The 21,122-nt window shown below is 38.2% G+C and overlaps 1 protein-coding gene across 2 annotated transcripts in view; it reads right to left on the bottom strand.

Annotated features, from left to right (window-relative positions):
- Positions 1-224: 224 nt before the first annotated feature.
- TMEM144 (transmembrane protein 144) overlaps positions 225-21,122 on the bottom strand; it is a 46,883-nt gene continuing 25,985 nt past the window's right edge. For both annotated transcript variants that reach the window (XM_081239105.1, XM_081239104.1), the window contains 7 exons: positions 20,130-20,211; positions 18,181-18,257; positions 15,873-15,991; positions 12,754-12,873; positions 11,176-11,273; positions 9,183-9,236; positions 225-3,447 (listed from right to left, as the gene is read on the bottom strand). In XM_081239105.1, the coding sequence (XP_081095231.1) occupies positions 3,364-3,447; positions 9,183-9,236; positions 11,176-11,273; positions 12,754-12,873; positions 15,873-15,991; positions 18,181-18,257; positions 20,130-20,211 (634 nt within the window). In that variant the 3' untranslated portion in view covers positions 225-3,363. The remainder of the gene's footprint in view (positions 3,448-9,182; positions 9,237-11,175; positions 11,274-12,753; positions 12,874-15,872; positions 15,992-18,180; positions 18,258-20,129; positions 20,212-21,122) is intronic.

Below are 21,122 nucleotides of genomic sequence, written 5' to 3'. Positions count from 1 at the left end.
ATGAGGCCAAATTTCTGCAACAACTCTATTAGTTAGCTCACAGAATCTCCAGCAGGACCATGGAATTGGGCTTGGAGGCTCCATGGTCAGAAAAACCCTTAGATCCTACCACAGGGAGGCTAGGAAAGCGAGTTTCTGGCTTCCACCTTTAGGAGGTGGGACTCCCACACTGGAAAATTTCCCAGCTTTGTCTTGATCTTTGTCTTTTTAGTTTGTTTGTGTGTGTGTGTGTTCATTCTTGCTTTGATATTTTAAACAGTTCCTAGTTTGAATTACTTTAACATTTTAGACATATGCTTCTGAGATTTTCTGCCATTGATTCTTTAACACATATTAAAGAACACATAGATGAATTTATTGCCATAAAAATTAGAGTATTACAGGTAATGCTCAAGGTCACCTTGATCTAGTGTCACCATTTTATTCTCACTATATGAGTTTGGTACATATGTTTTTCTACTATGTTGCATAAATATGAATTCACAGAAAATGTACATATTACTTTGATTTTTTAAAATTTAGTTAAATGGTATCATACCATGCACACATCTCTACAACTCACCCTTTTTACTCAATGTGTTTTTCAGAAGCTCTCCCAATATTGATACATACAAGGCTAGTAGGTAGCAACTCTATAAGTACAAATAAATCAGTATAACAGGACTAAAAGGAGGTTTGGTAGCTCAGGGGAAAGTCTGTACTATTAATTCTTTAAAACTCATTAGGGATTTTTGGTAATCAGGCATTTTTCTTCTGATAGTAGAAAATTACCATAATCTGGATGCCAGCTTCATTGGGGGCTATGCTCTCCTAAGGTACTGCCTTCTGAACACAGAGACAGAAAGCCAAGCCAAAATTAATGCATACACAAGAATCTGACCATACTAGACAAGGAAAAAGAAAACTCCCAAACTTTAAGAACCATGGGCATTAACTTCCTAAGGTAAGCGAAGGGAGTGGAGATTTGGAAATTGCCCATTTAGACTAACCTCTACATAAAAAGTTGTTTGTTTGGTAAGCATTTTGAAAAAGCTTGTTCTCTCCCACACTACTGTACTAACATTATAGGCACTATCTGGTAGCAGAAACTGTAGAGTGGTAATAAGATTTTTTTTCATTTTTCCTCTGCAATTGATTTACTTCACATTTAAAATTTTGCATACAAACTGGCAACCTCAGCTAAAGAATAATTCAATGCCATTAATATCAATTTTTAAAATATATTTAAACAAGAAAAATAGCTTCATATCGTGTCAGTTGATTCAAAGATATCAATATTTTAGCTTAAAATTAAAATGAATTTTTGGAAGATGTTACAATCAAATATTTATTTATATTCACACTTCAACAATTAAACAGGGACTCCAGTATCACTTTTAATTTGAGCTCGTAGAAAGGCATAAGGAGTTGTTTGAGTGTGGATGGTGTTGAGAGGAGTAGCTCTTACAAAGTATTCTCCAATCTACAGACACAGGCTTTCTTTCTCAAACAAGACATATTATAATAGCTAAGAATTAGAGGGACTTCCCTCATGGCGCAGTGGTTAGGAATCCACCTGCCAGTGCAGGGGACATGGGTTCGAGCCCTGGCCCGGGAAGATCCCACATGCCATGGAGCAACTAAGTCCGTGCACCACAACTACTGAGCCTGCGCTCTAGAGCTCGCGAGCCACAGCTACTGAGCCCGCGTGCCTAGAGCCTGTGCTCCGCAACAAGAGAAGCCACCGCAATAAGAAGCCTGTGCACCGCAGTGAATAGTAGTCCCCGCTTGCCGCAACTAGAGAAAAACCCGCGCAGCAACGAGGACCCATTGCGGCCAAAAGTGAATTTAAAAAAAAGAATTCTATATTTGCCAAGCGCCAGACACTCACGAAAATATTTTACAGATTTTCACTAATTTGAACGTCCCAGTAACCATGTGAGATGTATGTTACAATTATCTCCAGTTTACAGATGGGGAATCTGATACAGGGGGTGCAGGACCTTTATCCAAAGTCACACAATTAAGATGAAGCAGAGGCGGGATTTGAACCCATACGGATTAGCTAGGGAGTCACACACTTTCTGCCTGTCCTAGCGGCAAAGTAAAGTGCTTCTAGGAGAGGGAGTGGGTGAAATTGACACAGCACTCTTCCAGGGTATTTTTTTTGTTTTTTGTTTTTTGTTTTCGGTACGCGGGCCTCTCACCACTGTGGCCTCTCCCGTTGCGGAGCACAGGCTCCAGACGCGCAGGCTCAGCGGCCATGGCTCACGGGCCCAGCCGCTCCGCGGCATGTGGGATCTTCCCGGACCGGGACACGAACCCGTGTCCTCTACATCGTCAGGCGGACTCTCAACCACTGCGTCACCAGGGAAGCCCTCTTCCAGGTTTTTAAATTCGACTGTTTTGAGAGTTTGGGAACCATGGTGATAAACACTGTACTAGCAGTTCCATTTCAGTTTTCTTAAAGAACACTATCATTTTCTGTGATTTTCTTTTACCTAGTGGAGACAGCCAGTTAAAACAGGAAGAAAACCACCTGTTACAAGAGGGATTTTAGAAAAGTGTATTTCGGGAAAAAAAATTAAATTGTACATCTAAAGGAGTGTGTTGGTCCCTTAAAATTCTCACTCCGATAAGCTAGAATCTCACTTCACCAATTCTAGAATCTCCCCCCAATTTGGAGTAGTACATACATATATGCATGTGTATTCATGTGTGTACTTGTTATGTATGTATATGTGTTACACACATATTCTCAATGGTGGAAGTTTTTGTTCTCTGAGGATGGATTTTTATCTGGAGATAATCAAAAGGCACTTTGAGCTAAGTCAGCTGAGTGATGGAGAACTGGGTAACATTAATTTGAGGTTAAAATAAGTCTGGGCTAAAAATAATGAAATGGCCCTTTTCACATTCTGTTACCAGCTCTGACATTTACTTTTTCTTGCAAAGGCCCCAGATATCTTTGGATTCTAATTCCACTATGGCTTCTTCCCACTCCTCCCCTCCAAACATTTTTTATGCCTCTCTTCACTAATGAGGTTCATATGTTGGAAATATGGACATGTACCAAGTTCTTTGTATACGAAATCCACACTGTTTTCTAGATTATGTACCAGTAAATACATACTGTCATTAAAGCAGCATCCTTAGATGTAATGCTTCATAAATAGTTCATTAGAAGAATTCCTCATTTTTATGCTCAACTGAAAGTGTTTTCCTTCATTCTCACATTTGTGGGGAAAAAAAATCATTTACCCTAATCCGGGTTGGATGGAGATCCATTTGCTGTATGAACATGAACCCTGCTCTCAGCACAGTCTCTGTGTCCAGGAGAGACGTGTTCTCAAGCACTGCTGCCATCTGCTGGCCTCGTGGTTGTTAGATTTTAGAAAAAGCTGTGCATAAGGCTCCAGCCAAGATGATGCAAAATGCAAGTATCATCAGCAGGTAGTTTTGTCGACCCTAAGTAATAAAAATGAATAACTGTCATTAAGAAAACCTGAACCAAATATGCGAAAAGCACAGACTCTCAACGTTGCTGTGGACCTTACCAACCATCTGGTCTACCTCCTGTATATTTTTTTGCTACCCCTCTGCCTGATCTTCCTGACTCTCTGGAAACCCCACAGATCCTCCATCATTTAACTATTCAGTAAACACATGTGCGATCCCACTATGCATCCACACTTGCTGAGGTTAAAATGGTGAACAAAAACGTGACCCTATTCAGCTACTCACATAATACGGGAGACAGGAATGAATAAAATCATTACAGAAAGGCATGTTAAAAGACAGAGAGAGGCTAACAAGCAAACACTCAAGGCTGTTTGTGTGTTACCAAGGAATCTTAAGGTGGGAGGTTTGAGGTTGAGTTGAGCTTCTAAGCATCAATGAACTGAGCAGGGAAGGAGGGTAGCAGGTAGAGATCCTGGGTGGAAGGAGTGTGTGTGCAGAGCTCTGCTGCAAGAGAAACATGGTACTCGCCAGGGATTAAAAGAAGGTCTGAGAGGATTAAAAAAAGGTCCAAGAGGCTACAGCAGTGAGTTAGGTGGAGCTCGCTGAGGTTGGAAGCTATGGGCCCGAGCACACAGGCCTCTTAGAGGCCATGCTCTACTTTTGGTTTTATTTTTCCAAGCAGTGGGAAAACATCGGAGAAATAGGCAGAGCTGGGTGTGGCAAAAAGATGGGATTTGCATTTTGTAAAGCCCACGCTTTTGCAGACGGTGAACAGATTGGAGGGGGCCAGAATGGATGCAAGGGAACCAATGAGAAGGTGATCGCAGTCCTCCTGGGCAGAAACGATGCAGTGCAGATGGAGAGACAGAGACCAGTCTAAAGGGCAAGGGAAAAACAGAGATGGAGTTTACTCGCCCAGCTATGTTGTCTTAAAGATGGAAGCATGGAGGACCACTTCCCACCGCAGCCAGCCCATCTGTACCTTAACAAAGAAATACTGTCCTGTGTGCAGTAGAAATATTGTATTTCTCATAAGTTCCATCTCTAGGGGTATGGATAGATCAATTCTAATCTCTATTCCACAAGATAAACCCTCAAACATTGAAAAATAAATGTCTTTTATCCCTGAAGAATCTTTTTCCCTGGTCAATATTTTAGCTTCTTTGACTATCTTTCAAATGGAACGGTTTCAAGCTCCCGCACGGTCCTGGATGTTCCCTTCTGAATGATTGCCAGGCTGTCTATATAGCTCTTTAAATATAGACCCAATACTCGGAGGCAAGTAATATAGGGTCTCAGAGATCTCCTGGTAGTCAAATCATATGATACTATTACCAGCTTTTTTTTAAGATTAATGACAATTAATATATAGTCAAAAATGTATATCCCCTTCTTTTTCATCTTAAAAAACAGGTGGGTTAAAGTGGGTGATTTTGCGTCTGTTTGATGACCACAGTGGTCTTTGCAAGTTGGGTTGGGCTGGTTGAATTACCTGATTCACTGTCAGCACCAGCCCTACCAGAAGTCACTCTAATTCAAGTTCTACAAGTGAAAGACAGCACAAATCCTTGCCAGGCACAGGGCAGCCTATTTATACACACACACACACACACACACACACACACACACACACACTCCTGCATGAAGGCGTTAAGGGTCCCTGACATTTTTTTCTTAGTCTTAAAGATTGCAGCCTTTGCCTAGATACCAGTACTGGTGCAGAGTGGGCACTCAATAAATATTTGTTCAAAGAATCAATACACTCATCAATACACTCAATACATTTGGCAATTTCCAAATGTGCTTTGTGAATTAGCCAATTGATGCAATCACTGAAATAAGAAAAAACAATATATGGGGCCTCACTTATCAGCAGTTTACCACCTACTTATGTGAACGCTTCATAAACTCTCTATTTTATTGTCTATGTAGACAGAAGAACAATGTTCTTAAGGGATAAAAATTTTTCCCTTTTAAGGTTAAGAATCTGTCCAAACTGCCTAGTGTCCTAGATAAAAAGACTGATTATATTTGGGCAAAATAGTTTTCCTTTGTCAAAGGTGAATGTTGACTCTTAGAAAGATCATGCTAACATTCCTTCCCAAGCAAAAAAAGTGTTTAACTTGGATTTCTGAGACAGCTACTAAAATGACAAATCATCTCATTCTTTATCTGGGTGTTGCTACGGACCTGTAAATTGCTGTGGTAACAATCCCCTGCATTGGGATTACTGTGGACACACTGACTAAAATGTGTTGCTAAAAATATAATGTCTGTCTAGTTTAAAATAGCTAAATATAAGATTCTAAAACAAACTTCCCAAAGAAGAACAGATATCAGATATAAAAGAATGTCTCAAGGGCAAAGCAGACAAATCAGAGCCCTGATGTCATTAAAATGAAATAAAATCGTTAAACTTTTTCACACAAAAAGTGCTTGGATCTCCGATTAAATCCTTATTGCTCCAGGTTGTCGACTTTTAAATATGTGTCTTTGAGGACTGCTTCAAGACATAGCTGATAGGACCTATGAGTCATAAAGATAAACGTTTTGGTTTTGTTTTCCTCTAGGTTTTATCTTCTTTTTAAGAAAAATAATTTTAAAAATTCAGATAGGATTTTGGCATCACTGTCTAGTTGATAACTCTTTGTTAAACTCGTTGGCATGGGAAGTATTTAAAACTTTCCTTTAAAGTTGCTGTCAAGAGGCAACTCAGTATCTGCACTGAATACGTACGCCGGACACACCTTAAGTTCTGTTTGTAGACAGATTTGTAAGGCTTTTTAAACTAGAGTTAAAAGGTCAGCAAAACTCGCTGTGCTTTCAGCTTTGCCCTCTCTCTATTTTTACTTACATACTTGGCCAAACTTTTGCACCCACTCTCAAATCTGCAGATCAAACACACTGGGATTTTATCTGAATTACACTGAATGTAATTGGAGGTGCTGCCTAAACCACAGTGAGCTGTTCCATCAGGGATATCTGAGTCTCCTATTTGTTCTGATAGTTTTTTTATGTTTTGTAGTAAATTTCTGCAGTAAAGGAAAAGATTTTATAAATCCAGCACATTTCTTGTTAATTATTTTCTTTTATTTTTATAATTTTTCTAGGTATTAATAGCATTTATTTTCCTCTTTTTAACTGGTTCTTGGTGGCATATTGGAAAGCTATTGATTTAATATTTATCCTATATTTCAGTGCCTTAGTGAATGATCTTATTGGGTCTCAAGATTTTCAGCTGATACTCTTAAATTTTTAAAGAAGAGAATGTTATATGCAAGTGACAATTTTCTCTCCTATATCTAGTCCTCTTATTTCTTAATTTTATCTTATCACACTGGCTAGGATCTCCAGAAAATACTGCATAATAGCAATGATGGAAAATCTATGACTTCCAACTTACAGAGAACTCTTATTTTTTCAGTTCTATTGAGATAGAATTGACAGAGAACTCTTATGTTTCACCTTAGTTACATATTTGCTATTGTTTTTTGATAGACATCTTGTATCAACTAAAGCTTCCTCCTATTTGTAAGAGGTTTCTACTATTGTAAGAGGTTGTTTTCTTAATTAAAAACTGGTTTTTAATTTTAGTAAATGCCTTTTGAATATATATTGTCACAGAGTTTCTTTCTGTTTATCTAATAGTATAATAAATTGCATTAATTAACTTGCATATTATGAACCATCCTTGCATTCCTGAATTAAACCCTACCTGGTCATGTTTTATCATTTTAAAAAGTTCCTCCTCTATTTGGTCTGAGCTGCTTTTTTCAAAGGTGTCTTAAAAAAACATTTCTTTGAATGTGCTTAGTGTCTTTTTAGAGGACTCTGAAGAATTAACATGAGGCCCAATGGTTAGGGATTCTCTCTCTCAAAGGAGTTCTTGTATCTAGGGAAGAAGATTTTAAATTCAGTATCATTATTACTGTGGTAGTGACTAAAATAATTTTTAAATGTTTCATAATAAATCTATTCTTAGTTTGTGCCTATTTATATCTATAGTTGTAAATAAGCTATGGTTACTTACTTGTTCTTTTCTAAGGCTTCAGAGTGTTATGCTGGATAATACTCAGTGCTTAAATAGAAATCATTATCCTTCATGAGGCAGATGAAATATTTGCAAAGAGATTTACAGCATGCCTTGGGCATAGAATTACTTTCTGTGGAAAGCAACCCTAACTAAAATTAGTAAGAAACATGTGCACAAAAGTAACTTATGGGTCTATAAATGTTTTAAATTGTCTTGTAAATTTAAAAACACAAAAATTAAGATTGTGATCCAAGTATCTTCTAAACAAATTTATTACTTCTTCAATCTGAAAATCTTACTTGTATTAACATCTTATGGCTTTCTAGGTCAAAACATTTCATTTGGAATGAATGAAATGATGTTTTAAATGTAAAGCTGAAAAATCATTTTAAGAATTATCCAGTGACATGTTCAATTTATGGCTCCCAGAGATTAGCAACATCAGATCTTCTTAGAAATAGGAATTATTTGCTGCTTATTAAGACAAAAGTTATTATATCTATGATGTCTTGACAGTGTCTCTAGTTTATATATATTTTTAGTAAAAACTATTACAAAATATTGGGCTTCCCTGGTGGCGCAGTGGTTGAGAGTCCGCCTGCCGATGCAGGGGACGCGGGTTCGTGTCCCAGCCGGTGAAAATCCCACATGCCGCGGAGCGGCTGGGCCCGTGAGCCATGGCCATTGAGCCTGCTCGTCTGGAACCTGTGTTCCGCAGCGGGAGGGGCCTCAACAGTGAGAGGCCCGTGTACAACAACAACAACAACAACAACAAAAATACTATTCACATAGATTGCTCAACTGAAGACTTTTTCCACAAAAAAAGGTAAAGGGGAAAAATCCTAAAACAATTTTTAATGAGAATACACACACACATCCTAGAACTATTTGATGAATGCAATTTTAAGTCCACACCATTGGGGGCTTCCCTGTTGGTGCAGTGGTTAGGAATCAGCCTGCCAACTCAGGGGACATGGGCTCAAGCCCTGGTCCGGGAAGGTCCCACATTCTGTGGAGCAACTAAGCCCGTGTGCCACAACTACTGAGCCCCTGTGCCACAACTGCTGAAGCCTGTGCACCTAGAGCCTGTGCTCCACAGCAAGAGAAGCCACCACAATGAGAAGCCCACGCACCACAACAAAGAGTAGCCCCCGCTTGCCACAACTAGAGAAAGCCTGTGCACAGCAGCAAAGACCCAACACAGCCAAATAAATTAATAAAAAAAAAGTCAGCACCATTTACACTTGAGAGGGAAGAGGTGGTCGTCACCTGTTACCACACTGTTTTCCTGTAAAGTTGGTGGTTGGATATGGAGGACCTTGGGAGGCATGAGAGCCAACAGAAAATCTATTCCCAAATTCCATTTGCCTCAGGGATATTTTAATCTTTGGGATAAAAAATCTTTCATCTTGTTTATCTACCATATTTTACACTAGATAAAATTTCCTATCATATTTTATTGGATTATTTAACCAAAATCTCTTACAGGAAAATAAAGTCAACTAAAGCATTTTTCCCTGAAGTTGGGGTGGAGAAAAACATGTTCATAATAATTGTCATATCATTAATATTTTCTTTCCTAGTTAGAGATAATAGCACTTTGAGCATCTGACCTGTCAAATTCATTCGTGTTGCATGCAATTTTCAGAAAATAACACATAGTATTAAATAGCCTTCTCAAATGGACCTACACCTTTCGTGTACATACCTGTATTTCCTTAAACATGAAGACACCCCACATTGCAGCTATAAATCCTGGACCCTTAAATAAAAATAAGAACTTTATTTAAATTGGTTATTTTTCTGTGACTGTACTCTACACAAATACAGTAAGGTGGAGAGCTGACCTGACACTTTCCTCAAATAAACTTCTATTGTAAAAACAATATAACAATATTGTCAGGACAAACTATTCATAATCTCAATCTGAGCTCACTATTGAGTTAAACTAAGTAGCGTTAGGTGAAAAAATGAAGACTTTTTTCCTTTTTTTTACCTCTATGGTTTTCATTTTTATTATTTTGATGATGCTATAATATTTTATGCCATACAATGTGTTTCTTTAATGTGATTTATAATAAAATATTTTAATAATCAAATAGTTTATTTTTTCTAGTGAACTACTTCCTTAGGATTCTAGAAATGGGCTTAAGAGGAAAAAGTGTATGAATAAACTTATAACTTCCTTTGGCATTAGATAATATCATAACTAAAGAAATTTCAGTATGTTCTTTTGGACCTGAAAAATAATGTGCATAGGGCTTCCCTGGTGGCGCAGTGGTTGACAGTCCGCCTGCCGATGCAGGGGACCCGGGTTCGTGCCCCGGTCCAGGAAGATCCCACATGCCGCGGAGCGGCTGGGCCCGTGAGCCATGGCCACTGAGCCTGCGCATCCAGAGCCTGTGCTCCGCAATGGAAGAGGCCACAACAGTGAGAGGCCCGTGTACCTCAAAAAAAAAAAAAAAAAGAATTCCTTATAACTTGCTCAATTTTGATAACATTTTCCCTCAATAGAAATTAAGAATGTCAAAATGTGGGCCCTTTAAACTAATAAAAACCTAACCTATTAAAATAGTTCACTTTAGTGTACCACTAAATTCAAATAAAAAATAAAGCCAACGGTTTTATGAACACAGAACTGTCAAGATATGCTGTTTGAAACCCAGAGTTTAAACTAAAATTTAAGGATGTTTCAGACTTTTATGCAATTGTATTTTAGACCAGACAATGTGTTTAAAAATATCAGTTTTGTAGGCTTGCACAGGTGTGCTGCTAAAATGTTTTAGGCAAATTTTGTTTGTGATGATGATTTAGGAAGCAGGGAGGCAGGTAAACAACTTAACAATCTAAGATACTAGAGTAGAAATAAGAGCTCAACGTTAAAGCAATTAATTCGTGTGTGTGTGTGTGTGTGTGTCTCAGTCCTAGTACCATAAGGAACCTGAAACATTCTAGGATTTTATACTAAAGGCAAAATGTAGCCCTGCATACAAGAAACTCTCTCCTGAGAAGCCCTGAGATGTCCACGTAGCCATGTTCTTTCAGACGACTCTGTCAGCTATTGCCTCAATTTTCTCATCTTCAAAATGGGGACAAGCTTGACAATATCAGTCCTGCCTATGTCAAAAGAAACATTTTTGTTTTTCTGTTACCTATGCGCTACATGATTGGCACCTAAAAAAATTAGATGAAGCAAACTGCATTAAGAATGCGTGGTAAATGGCACCATCCAGAGACAATACTTTGCTTCAGCACGTTCTGAAAGCCTTCCTTAAAATATTGACAAGCCCTATGAATGGGGGCTGAAATACTTTCTGTCTCACAAGGCTGTCATGAGACTCAAGTGTGATATTACACACAAAAGCATTTTTTACATCTATAAACTGTTATATAGAGATGAATATTGTTATCAATAGCAAATTACAATATATCCCAAATGAAATTAGGTAAACCGACCAAACAAAAACTGCAAGGGTATCAAAGATGAACAAACCTGCTAAAATGATGTTAGCAATATTCCCTTAGAGATCAAGGACATGAGATTAGAGGGTATCAGTTTATCTACATGAATCTGTTATACTAATTATACTCCTGAAAAATTAAGCTCCATGACAGGCTTCAGTGATTCACTAAGAACGCTTGAGAAAAATTAGATTTACATTTGAAAAACAAAAATTTTCAAAAGCAGTTCAGCTACTTACAGCAGTGATGATTGGAAAACTGACCACAGCACTGAGGGAGTGGTTCGCTATGAACCAACAGCAGGTAGCAATGGCCCAGAGTATTCCAGACAGGAATCCTGAAACACACACACACCACACGTTTACCAACCACCTCCCCTCCTGAAAAATCCACACTCCAGGTAGAGCGAGAATGTTAAAGTTCTCAGATCAACACACTCCTATCAACACTGATGGCCAATATGGGTTTTTTAGCCATGTTTTAGGACCATTTTGGAAACCAAATGATTTCTCTTTTCTTGACTGCTGTGGGTATAAAGATCACCTTTTACCTTATTGACATGAAATCAAGTACCCAAAATAGTAGTTGAGGTAAAGATTGGGTAATGGAGGGGGACCCAGGAAGACACTACTGGGTCTGAACATATTCTGCAAACACCATTTACTCTAAACCATGACCATAAAAATCTGTGAAATTCAGAATGATGCTTAGCTAAGGGGAAAAAGACTCCTAGAATTTGAATAAAAATATCAGCTAAAATTTTTGATACTTTAGCTAGGCATTCAGTAAATATTCCACCATTTTCTAAAACGGTATAGTGGTACAGTAGTACTCTTTGGCTTAAATGAATCAGGCACTCAAAGTGAATCTCGGACATATGCTTTATTTTGTTCTTTAAAAAATTTTACTTGTGGATCTATATTCCATATCGAATCATAGCAAACTCTTAAATAAGTGAGAAATTATAACTTTTCATTATATATACAATTTTTTTACCAGTGCCTAACTGATTAAATCCAAAAGCATGTGCATTTAACATAACTTTTTAAAAATTTAAAATAATTTCCCCTAAATTTTTGGAGAAAATGTTTATTTTCCCAAGTGACTGGAGATTTGTATTTGTTGACACTTTAAAAATATATACTAGACTTCCCTGGTGGTGCAGTAGTTAAGAATTCACCTGCCAATGCAGGGGACATGAGTTTGATCCCCGGTTCAGGAAGATCCCACATGCTGTGGAGCAACTAAGCCTGTGCACCACAACTACTGAAGCCCACGTGCCTAGAACCTGTGCTCTGCAACAAGAGAAGCCACCAAAATGAGAAGCCCATGCACCTCAACTAAGAGTAGTCCCCAATCACTGCAAACAGAGAGAGCCCGAGGGTAGCATCAAAGTCCCAACACAGCCATAAATAAATAGATAGATAGATAGATGGATAAATAAAAATATAGAGAGAGCCCCAGGACTCTGACTTTTAATATACATCCTTAGTTGGTGAAGAAGAAATACTAAAGTCTGATCCTCAGTACACAAGATGTTTCAGCAGAGGAAATAATCTTAGATTCATTGTTCAAGTTCTAGGTTCTGTAATAATGACTTGGCATTTCAAACCCAGTTTCATGGTTTTTAAATCCTTCATATTTGGTGGTGAACTGGGCCAAAGTCACTGAGGGAATGAACACATATGCACACAGACACACAAAAACGGACACACACAGAGAACGGCTTGGTTTCCAGAAGATGATTATTCAAGCTAAATGAATAGGGCATGATACTTTCAGAGAGTAAGAAGAGTTTCTGTCATTAATATTCTTACCTGGCAAGACTGCTTTGGGATATAGTTTAGGATTATTTTTCATGGCTATACAGTAGGCCAGAAAGTAGACTGTACTTGCAAGGAAGATGCCACTGAAGTGTGCAAAAACGTAGTCTAAATCTGGAAATACAGGTTAGAAAACTCTCAAGCATATCAGTTTAGTCATTTCAAATACATCTGGAGTTCTAAGAATAAAACAAACTCACTCAAATCAACCTTAAATGTAAAGGAAGCATTAATTCTATTTTATCATCTACATGTTATTTATATAGAATTTTAATTAACATATTTAAAATAGTAAGAAGTTAGTTACTATAATCAAATCTAAAAGACTGGTTTTTATGATTATCTTGGAAAGCTAAATAAGAAACAACAAACATTATGTGAATATAATATTAATATCTCCTTTTTTTAAATTTTAAAAAAATTGTTTTTAACATCTTTATTGGAGTATAATTGCTTTACAATGGTGTGTTAGTTTCTGCTTTATAACAAAGAACATATCTCCTTTTTTAAGAACAGGTATCAGACCTAATTTTACTGATGGCTATAGCCATTGTAGCAAATCTCCAAGTAGACTGTAGTTGGGGGATGGTGTGTAAAAAAATTTTAGAAGTGCTAATTTTATATGGTGTATTGATCAATCTGGAGACAAGCTTCCAGGTTGCAGATGGCAGCTACCCAGGCAGCTATACAGAAGGATATTCAGGAAGTTATTCCAAAGTGGATTTTATTTGTTTTCTATAAACCTAATTACACGGGGGAGTTAATAACACAGATGGTGGCCCAATATCTGAGAAACCCAACTCCACTGACTATTTAAAGCAGAGGGTCCTTTGGCCAAACAGATGGGTGTAATGCAGGTTCTTGGCTGGGAAGGTCACACTGGACTCAATGTTTCTCTCAACTAAATTTGGAGAAAGATGAGTGGCGCTGTTTAGCCAGAAAATCTTGAAAGTCAAAGGGTTTGTCTCTTCTTCTAAAGTCTTAAATCCTTCTTCTGAGTCATATCACAGCACATCCACCCAAAGACCACCAGAAAAGGCAGCATAATCTAGCGATTAAAACACTGACAACCTGGTGGGACTCATCAATCCACCACTTGCTAATTTGGAGACTTGAGTAAGTTACCTACTCTCTCTCTGTTTTAATTTTCTCAATTGTAAAACTGGAATTATAATGGTATCCAACCAGTAAGGTTGCTAGAAGGATCACTTGAGTTATTACTGTAACTAGAACAGTGCCCAGCACAGAGCATATACCATTTATGTGATTGTTAAATAAGTGACATTAAAAAAATATGCCCCCTTGAATTATTTTTGAATCAATTGAAATAAAGTGTATCTCTATCAGATGACATTTGAGTTGTCATAAGTTCTTGTCCCTAAGAACTGATTGTACTATTTATGGGAAGAGATTGTTGAGGACATTGTTTATTATGCCCCAGTACCAAGAACAACTGTACTCCTGAACAATTAGTTGTTTTAATTTTGTGTTTGCTGAATTCTGGGACTGATCTGATTTCCTTTGTGGCTGTAAGAAATCTTAGAGCCAAATTATGACTCATCACTAGCAAGTGTACAAGTGTAGCACAGTTTTTCGACTCCTTCATGGCTCTTTTCTTTTGTCACTCTTTTTTCCTTCTCTCTTAATTTATCCTATGCTATTCTATTTTTATTAGTTTTTATCCTTTAAAATGAAAAGAATAAAAATACAAAAGGTGTTTGTATAAAATCTTTTTAAAAAGTCAGAAATTAATAAAAGTTTGAGTACTGTTCATGGGGCTGAATATAAAAAGGAAGAAACAGACCATGGTAGTCACTCAAAGTCTATCTGCTCATTTAGAGTTTAAAAACCGGCTTCTCCATCAATCTTTCCCTCATGACTTGCCCTCCAGAAGTCTCCCTTATCGGATCACAGATGACATTCATTTTCTGTGCCATGGATGTAGAACTGTCTTAACCACGATATCATTCTTTTATTGTTTTGTGGGTGTAAGCCACGTTTCAGTATAATCACAGGATCCTGAATTAGATACTCTCACCTCCTTCGGAGCCTGCAGAAGGCTGTTGCACACTATGTGGAAGTGACGTCTTGAGAGATTAATTCTAGCGCTAGAAACTGAGATAATTTGGAAGCATTACATTGGGCCTTTCAATGTGTTACTCTGTGCTCAAAAAATAATATACTAAGCAGGCCATATTTTGACCTTTATTTGATTTTAAAGTACTATGTGCTACACTTCAGTTTTTTTTTTTTTTTTTAAAGAGGAGAAGAATACATATTCTCCTAGAGATCATCAAACTGGAAAATAATCTCCAAATCTTGCAGTAAAGCCAGAAACCATGTGTTAAGATCCAAGTAGCTGAAATGAATCCTGACTAAAATTGATTCTATTTGTATGTTAAAGATCACATGAAAATATTCAAACAGTCCTTTATTTATTTTTTTTTTAGTTTCCCGTGCCCTTCTAACTCACCACTTACAATGACAACGTAAGATCAAATCTGATGAAATGAAATTTTATTTTAAGGCGCGATGAGAAAATCTAAACATCAAATTCTCTCTGTGTCTGTCTGGGCTTCCTTCTTCCCTAATGTGAGGTGTGCATCTGCATTACCCTTTAACTGGAGCTTCTCAAAATGGGAGTGCTTGCTTGACCGTAACGATCAATTTCTTTTTTGCTTCTGATGCTACCAATGTGTAATAACTTCTTAAAAGAAGAGTGTTCTTTCCCAGCTCTGTGGCAGGTCATGGTGACCTGCTGCTCCTTTGTAGCTTCTTACCTGGACTCTGTATCCTTGGTGAACTTTATGTAAAATATCAGTATGTCATTTTGATGTATGATCCTTTGTCTCGAAAAAGTATATGACAATGCGTTTGCCTTTTAACAGGCGGAAGGGTTCTCAGAGCTTTCTGAGAGTCTGTCTCCTGGGTTATAATCCTCAGTTTGGCTCAGATAAAATTCCCTTTTATCGCTTCTTAACTTGAGTGTTAATTGAATTTTCATTGACAAATCTATGTACCAATATCTACCACAGTCCCATTCTTTTTATACTCTTAACTAGAAACATGGGTATTGAGTTTATTTATAAAGTAAAATAACTTCTTCCTCTCACCGTTCTGACTTGCCCCTGCATATATACTATCATTTCTCTTGCTGTGGTCCTTGATGTAAATGATGGGCACAAATGTAGATCCATAGAGTATTCCAGATATTACCGCGAGGCTGCAGCCCCTTAAAAACAAATAAATCACTATGCATCTGGGCCCAAAGCAATGTTTCTGCCAAACGCACACATGCAATCATATCAAAAGCATGCTTCAAAATGGAAATCACAAGGCATTATGTAGCAATCACCCATCTATCTCAAGTGGGGTGACAAGCAAAAGCCCCAGGAGTGCCCTGCAGGGTCAAGGTACCTGATGCCACCTTACTGTGATGCAGCTTCAGTCCTCCACCATCTAATGGTGGAAGGACATGATTTACAGATGCTGCAATGGATTATCATGATAAATTGTCATTACGTAGGTGAGAATATTGCCATCATATTCTACAGGTGACATAAATAAACCTGGCTCTCTCATTAAATTATGCAGTATTTGTAGACTGACACCGTGCCCGATGCTTCTTTTGTAAACCCTCTGTGACGATAGCACAGATAATAATAATGACTAGAATAGACCAAGGACCAAACACACGTTTGTTCAAAACAGCTACTGAGATCCCAGACTCGCCTATGTCTTAGGCATGGTCAAGGGGAAGTGCTGAGTTAATAACATAATTTAAGAAACCTTTTTTTTTTTTTTGCCGTGCCGACGACCTGTGGGATCGTAGTTCCCAGACCAGGGATTGAACCCAGGCCCCCTGCAGTGAAAGTGCCAAGTCCTAACCCTGGACTGCCAGGGAATTCCCTAACAAAATAATTTGAATATTTCAGGTAAAACATTACTTTCTGTAAGAAGAAAATGTTTTGCCTTAAGCACTAGGGTCACGTTGATCCCTCAGACTTGGGCCATATCTGCATGAAGCAAGCGTTTCCAATGGTTTTGGCGGGGAGGTGATTAATATTTTGGAACAATCCCTTTGGCTTAATACAAAGGACAATGGCATGAAACAGGAAAGAGTTTTAGGCAAAAACCATACCTTTCCAAGCTTGAAAACAAATGCTTAGGGACTTCCCTGATGGTTAAGACTCCATGCTTCCACTACAGGGGGCATGGGTTCGATCCCTGGTTGGGGAACTAAGATCCCACATGCCGCGGGGTGTGGCCCCCCCAAAAAAGAAGTCTATTTTAGTGGTGTTTTAAGGAATATGAGACTGTAGGCACTCACATAGCCAGTGAGCTCTGTTCATGATGGAAACCCCTGCATCTTGGGGAGGCCTAGACCACCTGGTCCTGGAGGAGGGTCCCAAATGCAGACCAGACTAATAGACTAAGCTGGCCAATGAGACAACTGAAAACATTCTTCTTAACAAATATTCCCTTAACAAAGGCAATGCTTTGTGAAAAATATTTTGTTTTATAGATCTATTTTATTCCAAAGCAAAAATAGCAACATATTTATTTCTTCCAAAGTGTGTGGGTTAGTTCATTCTTTCATTCATTCCACTTATTCAAATATTTATTGAGCATCTATTATATGCCCAGTACTGCCTCTTTCCCACTGTGAGGTCATTGTATATACTAACAGAGGACATGTCTTCTATTCTTTAGGTGTCACTACAGAAAGTCTAAAACAGCTCTCAACTGAAAAATGCAAACTACATACTATTACATATCCATATTTCTTATATAAAATATACAAAATTTTCATACATAAAGCATAAACATTCTCATATTTCTTTGCCAGCCCCCAAAACCCTAAAATATAAGGGCTGTCATTGAGCCTAACTCTCCTGGTCTTGATACAAAGAATTGGGGGTGGGCACTAGGACCTACACTGACACAAAATATTCTACTATATTTGACAATAAATATCTTGGGATTATAAAACTGTCTGACACACGAGTGGAGGTATTTCCAGTGGAGAGCAACCTAGGTGATGTAATGGAGACGTGGACCTAATTCAATTGGGATGGCTGGGAGCATACTGGCCATTATACTCTGTGGCTGATAGTTTTACTTTTCTTTTCTTTTTTTTTTGTCACTTTACTTTTACTTTAGGCATGAAAGTCCTGTAAAATGAGATTGCTTTTGTCAGCTACTTATTGGCTAGAGACACTGCAGTGGCTTAGGAATTCCTTGGAGCACTGAGACCAAGGCCTTCTGTACCTTAAAATTCAGCAAGCGACCAGAAAGTCTCTCTACCATGGAGTTAGGAGGTCAAAGCTTGTGTTACCATTTTCATCTTGAACTCAGATGAATATTACTTCACTCTTGCTTTAACCAAATATAAAACAGAATAAGAGAACCTCTTCTTACACTAAGCGGTTTTGCACTGTAGAAAGTTTATCCACCCAGGAATAATCAGGATCGGGATCTGGAGTTTTGTTAATCACCTATTGAAAACATTGGCAAAAATCAAAAGGAAAACAGCATTCAATGGATAACCACACTGGTGACAAGAAGATTTTCAGTGTTTTTCTCTTCTCTCTCAAACACACTTTAAAATATGACCATGTCACCCTGTATACTGATTCTGTGGGCATCTCTAGACTCAAATGTTTCTGATTCTGTTTCTCTTTCACTCAGAATGGTCTGGCAGTGGGCAACTTCTCTGTTTAAATGTTTTTCACAGTTTATTAAATGGCTATTTTGATACAGCTGTCAAAGCTAACAAAATTTATTAATGCTTGCATTCTATTTGCAAATTTTAATAACTTGTAAAGAAATTAGAACTTAGACTCTTCTACTATGGAATACTTAAGATCAATAGGCATATTTTTATCCAGATTCTTTAACTAAATTAGCTAACGAAACATTTCCAGCCTTGTTTTAAGATTAGCTAATATTCTAAGTCAGGAAAAGTTATGAGCAAATTCATAATATTTCTACTATTGAATGTAATCATCTTTGTCTCTTAGCTGAAGTTTCCTTGATGCCATACTCCTAATGCTTTCATAAGAGATGAGAAACTATTGTACATTTGAATTCTTCGTTATGTGCTAAATCAAGCTTTCCTTTGGCAACCATGCTTTCTCACCCCACGAGCAGCTCGTGATGTGCAGCAGCATCGTAACCAATACTTTTTATGTATCTTTAAACTTAAGTTTGCTTACATACTTCCATCTTGATGGAAAAATCTAAGGCCATTAGCCTGCTCTGTAGCTTTTACCAAGTTGCATTTATCTTCCTTTCTTCCCCCTTTGTTTGCAGGGAAGTTGGTTAGGAGGTATCTGGGTCCCTAAAGTGGGCAAGGAATACCAGACACCTTCTCCCCATCTCACTCCCTCATTCTCTCTGAAATCTCCCTGATCAGAGAGGCCTATGGATCAATACATCTCTTTTCTCTAACACCTAAGTTACTTATTATTTGACTTTAGTGTCAAGTTAACTAAGGTTTCTGTCACCTTAGTTGATAAGAGTTTTGATAGGGGAAGAAGGAAGGGGAAGAAATGATTCATTTTGAAGTAAGGAGTAGAGGCAATGCCTTCCAGGGAGGCAGCGCCTCAGTGTGTGGGTGGGAGGTGGGATTTCAAGGGCGGCAGCCAGCACTGGGTCCTCGGCAGGTGCATGAGACACTCAGCATCCGTGGTGCTGGAGTCTGTGCTCATGGCCGTGGTGGTTTGCCCTGGAACCACTTCTGTATACGGAGCCACTGGCCCTAGTGCTGTGGGCTGTCTTGTAAAGGTTGCCCTTGTTTAACCTAGACTTGCTATTCGAGACTAATTTATGTCCTTCAGGGTCAAAACAGTGATTCCTTGCATATTTCCTGTCTTCACCTTTGAGTGGAATGGGATATGGCAAAAAAGAGAAATAGAAGAAAGTCAAGTCTAATTCCCACTTTCGTGTGATTTGATTTACCCTTTCACTGGCTTTGTCTTATCTGTGGCCCCTGCCCTCTCCCAGTCCTACTTTAAAGCCTCCTTCCTCCCCCTTTCTAAAGTCACTTTCATGTTCCTCTTCAGTATTCAGCATTTCCGTACTGCAGAAATCCTTAAGTTATTCCAAAATATGGGCTTGTGTGCACATCTCCTAGAAGGGATCTAACATTAATAAAAATAAGTCGACCTCTGTGTTTGTTGAGCATCTTTACTGTGGAAATATTGATTGCTACATAGACCTAGCCATAATAAATATGCTAAAATATTTCAGATAGCCCTGATTTAAAAAAATACCCCATTACCCTCTTATCTGCGTTCAAATCCATGCATTTTCCTTTTGTCTTAACTATATGTTTCAGATCAAGGTGGTTCTCATTCTCTACTCACATGCTCTGTTATTAATGGCGTGGTGTCCACAGAATATGTGTTATTTGGTATTTTGCTTTTGATGAACAAAAATATGAAAGCGCTGCAAAGAAAAGAAATTTTAGTGACATTTATCACAACCCTGGTTCACATTAAGTTGTCCGAATTTTAAGGGAAAACACAGCTTAAATGAAGTCTTAATGATACGATGATTACTTCCAAACTGCCTCTTCAGGGGTCCTGCCATTTTTCCAGCACGGCCATTCTCTTTGACATTTCTCCTTTTCCTTAATTACAATAGCTTAAAAGCTAGACTCATAAGCTTCCCTCCTAAATCAGATCTTTCTCCTGATTTTCTTGTTTCAGTCAATGGCCCCATCTTTCTTTTTATTCATGCTTAATCCTGGAATCACATGGTAAAAAACACAAATGGAAACACCTTGAAATAATATATCTCACCTGTTCTATTGACAAACCCCTCAAAGCTTAACATCCTCAACTGGACAAACTTTAGGAGATAAGTACAACTGGTGTGAGTGCAGAACTCTGTGACCCCTGCAGAGGACACCCTGAGGCCATGTACCAAAGGCATAGGTGTGTCCACTCCTGACCCTACCAGTCCTGCTCTGGGATCTCTAACACAAGCACAGCCGCACTCAGGTGAGCCGACCTTCATGATCATCCAGTGGAATATGACACAGCCATGAAAAAGGAATGAAGATGCCCTCTGTGCTCTGATATGGAAAGATGTCCAGAGTATATTTTAAGAGATAAAAACACATGCTTAAGCCTAATGCCTTTTTGCCCTTTAACCTCTCTCTCCCAAGGCACTGACTATTCATATCCAGTATCTTTGTAACAAATGCCTCACTGACCTTGACTTTTGAACCACGCCCAAATGCTAAAATGTGTTAAAATATTAAATTAACTGAAGGAAACTGACAACTTTGGTATACTTTTGATATTCCTTTTTAAAAACATTTGCATGGTTCAAAAGTTAAAGCAATATAAGAA

Source organism: Mesoplodon bidens (assembly GCF_964165515.1).
Source record: "Mesoplodon bidens genome assembly, chromosome: 1".
Taxonomy (NCBI): Eukaryota; Metazoa; Chordata; class Mammalia; order Artiodactyla; family Ziphiidae; genus Mesoplodon; species Mesoplodon bidens.
This window is presented reverse-complemented; position numbering and strand designations above follow the sequence as displayed.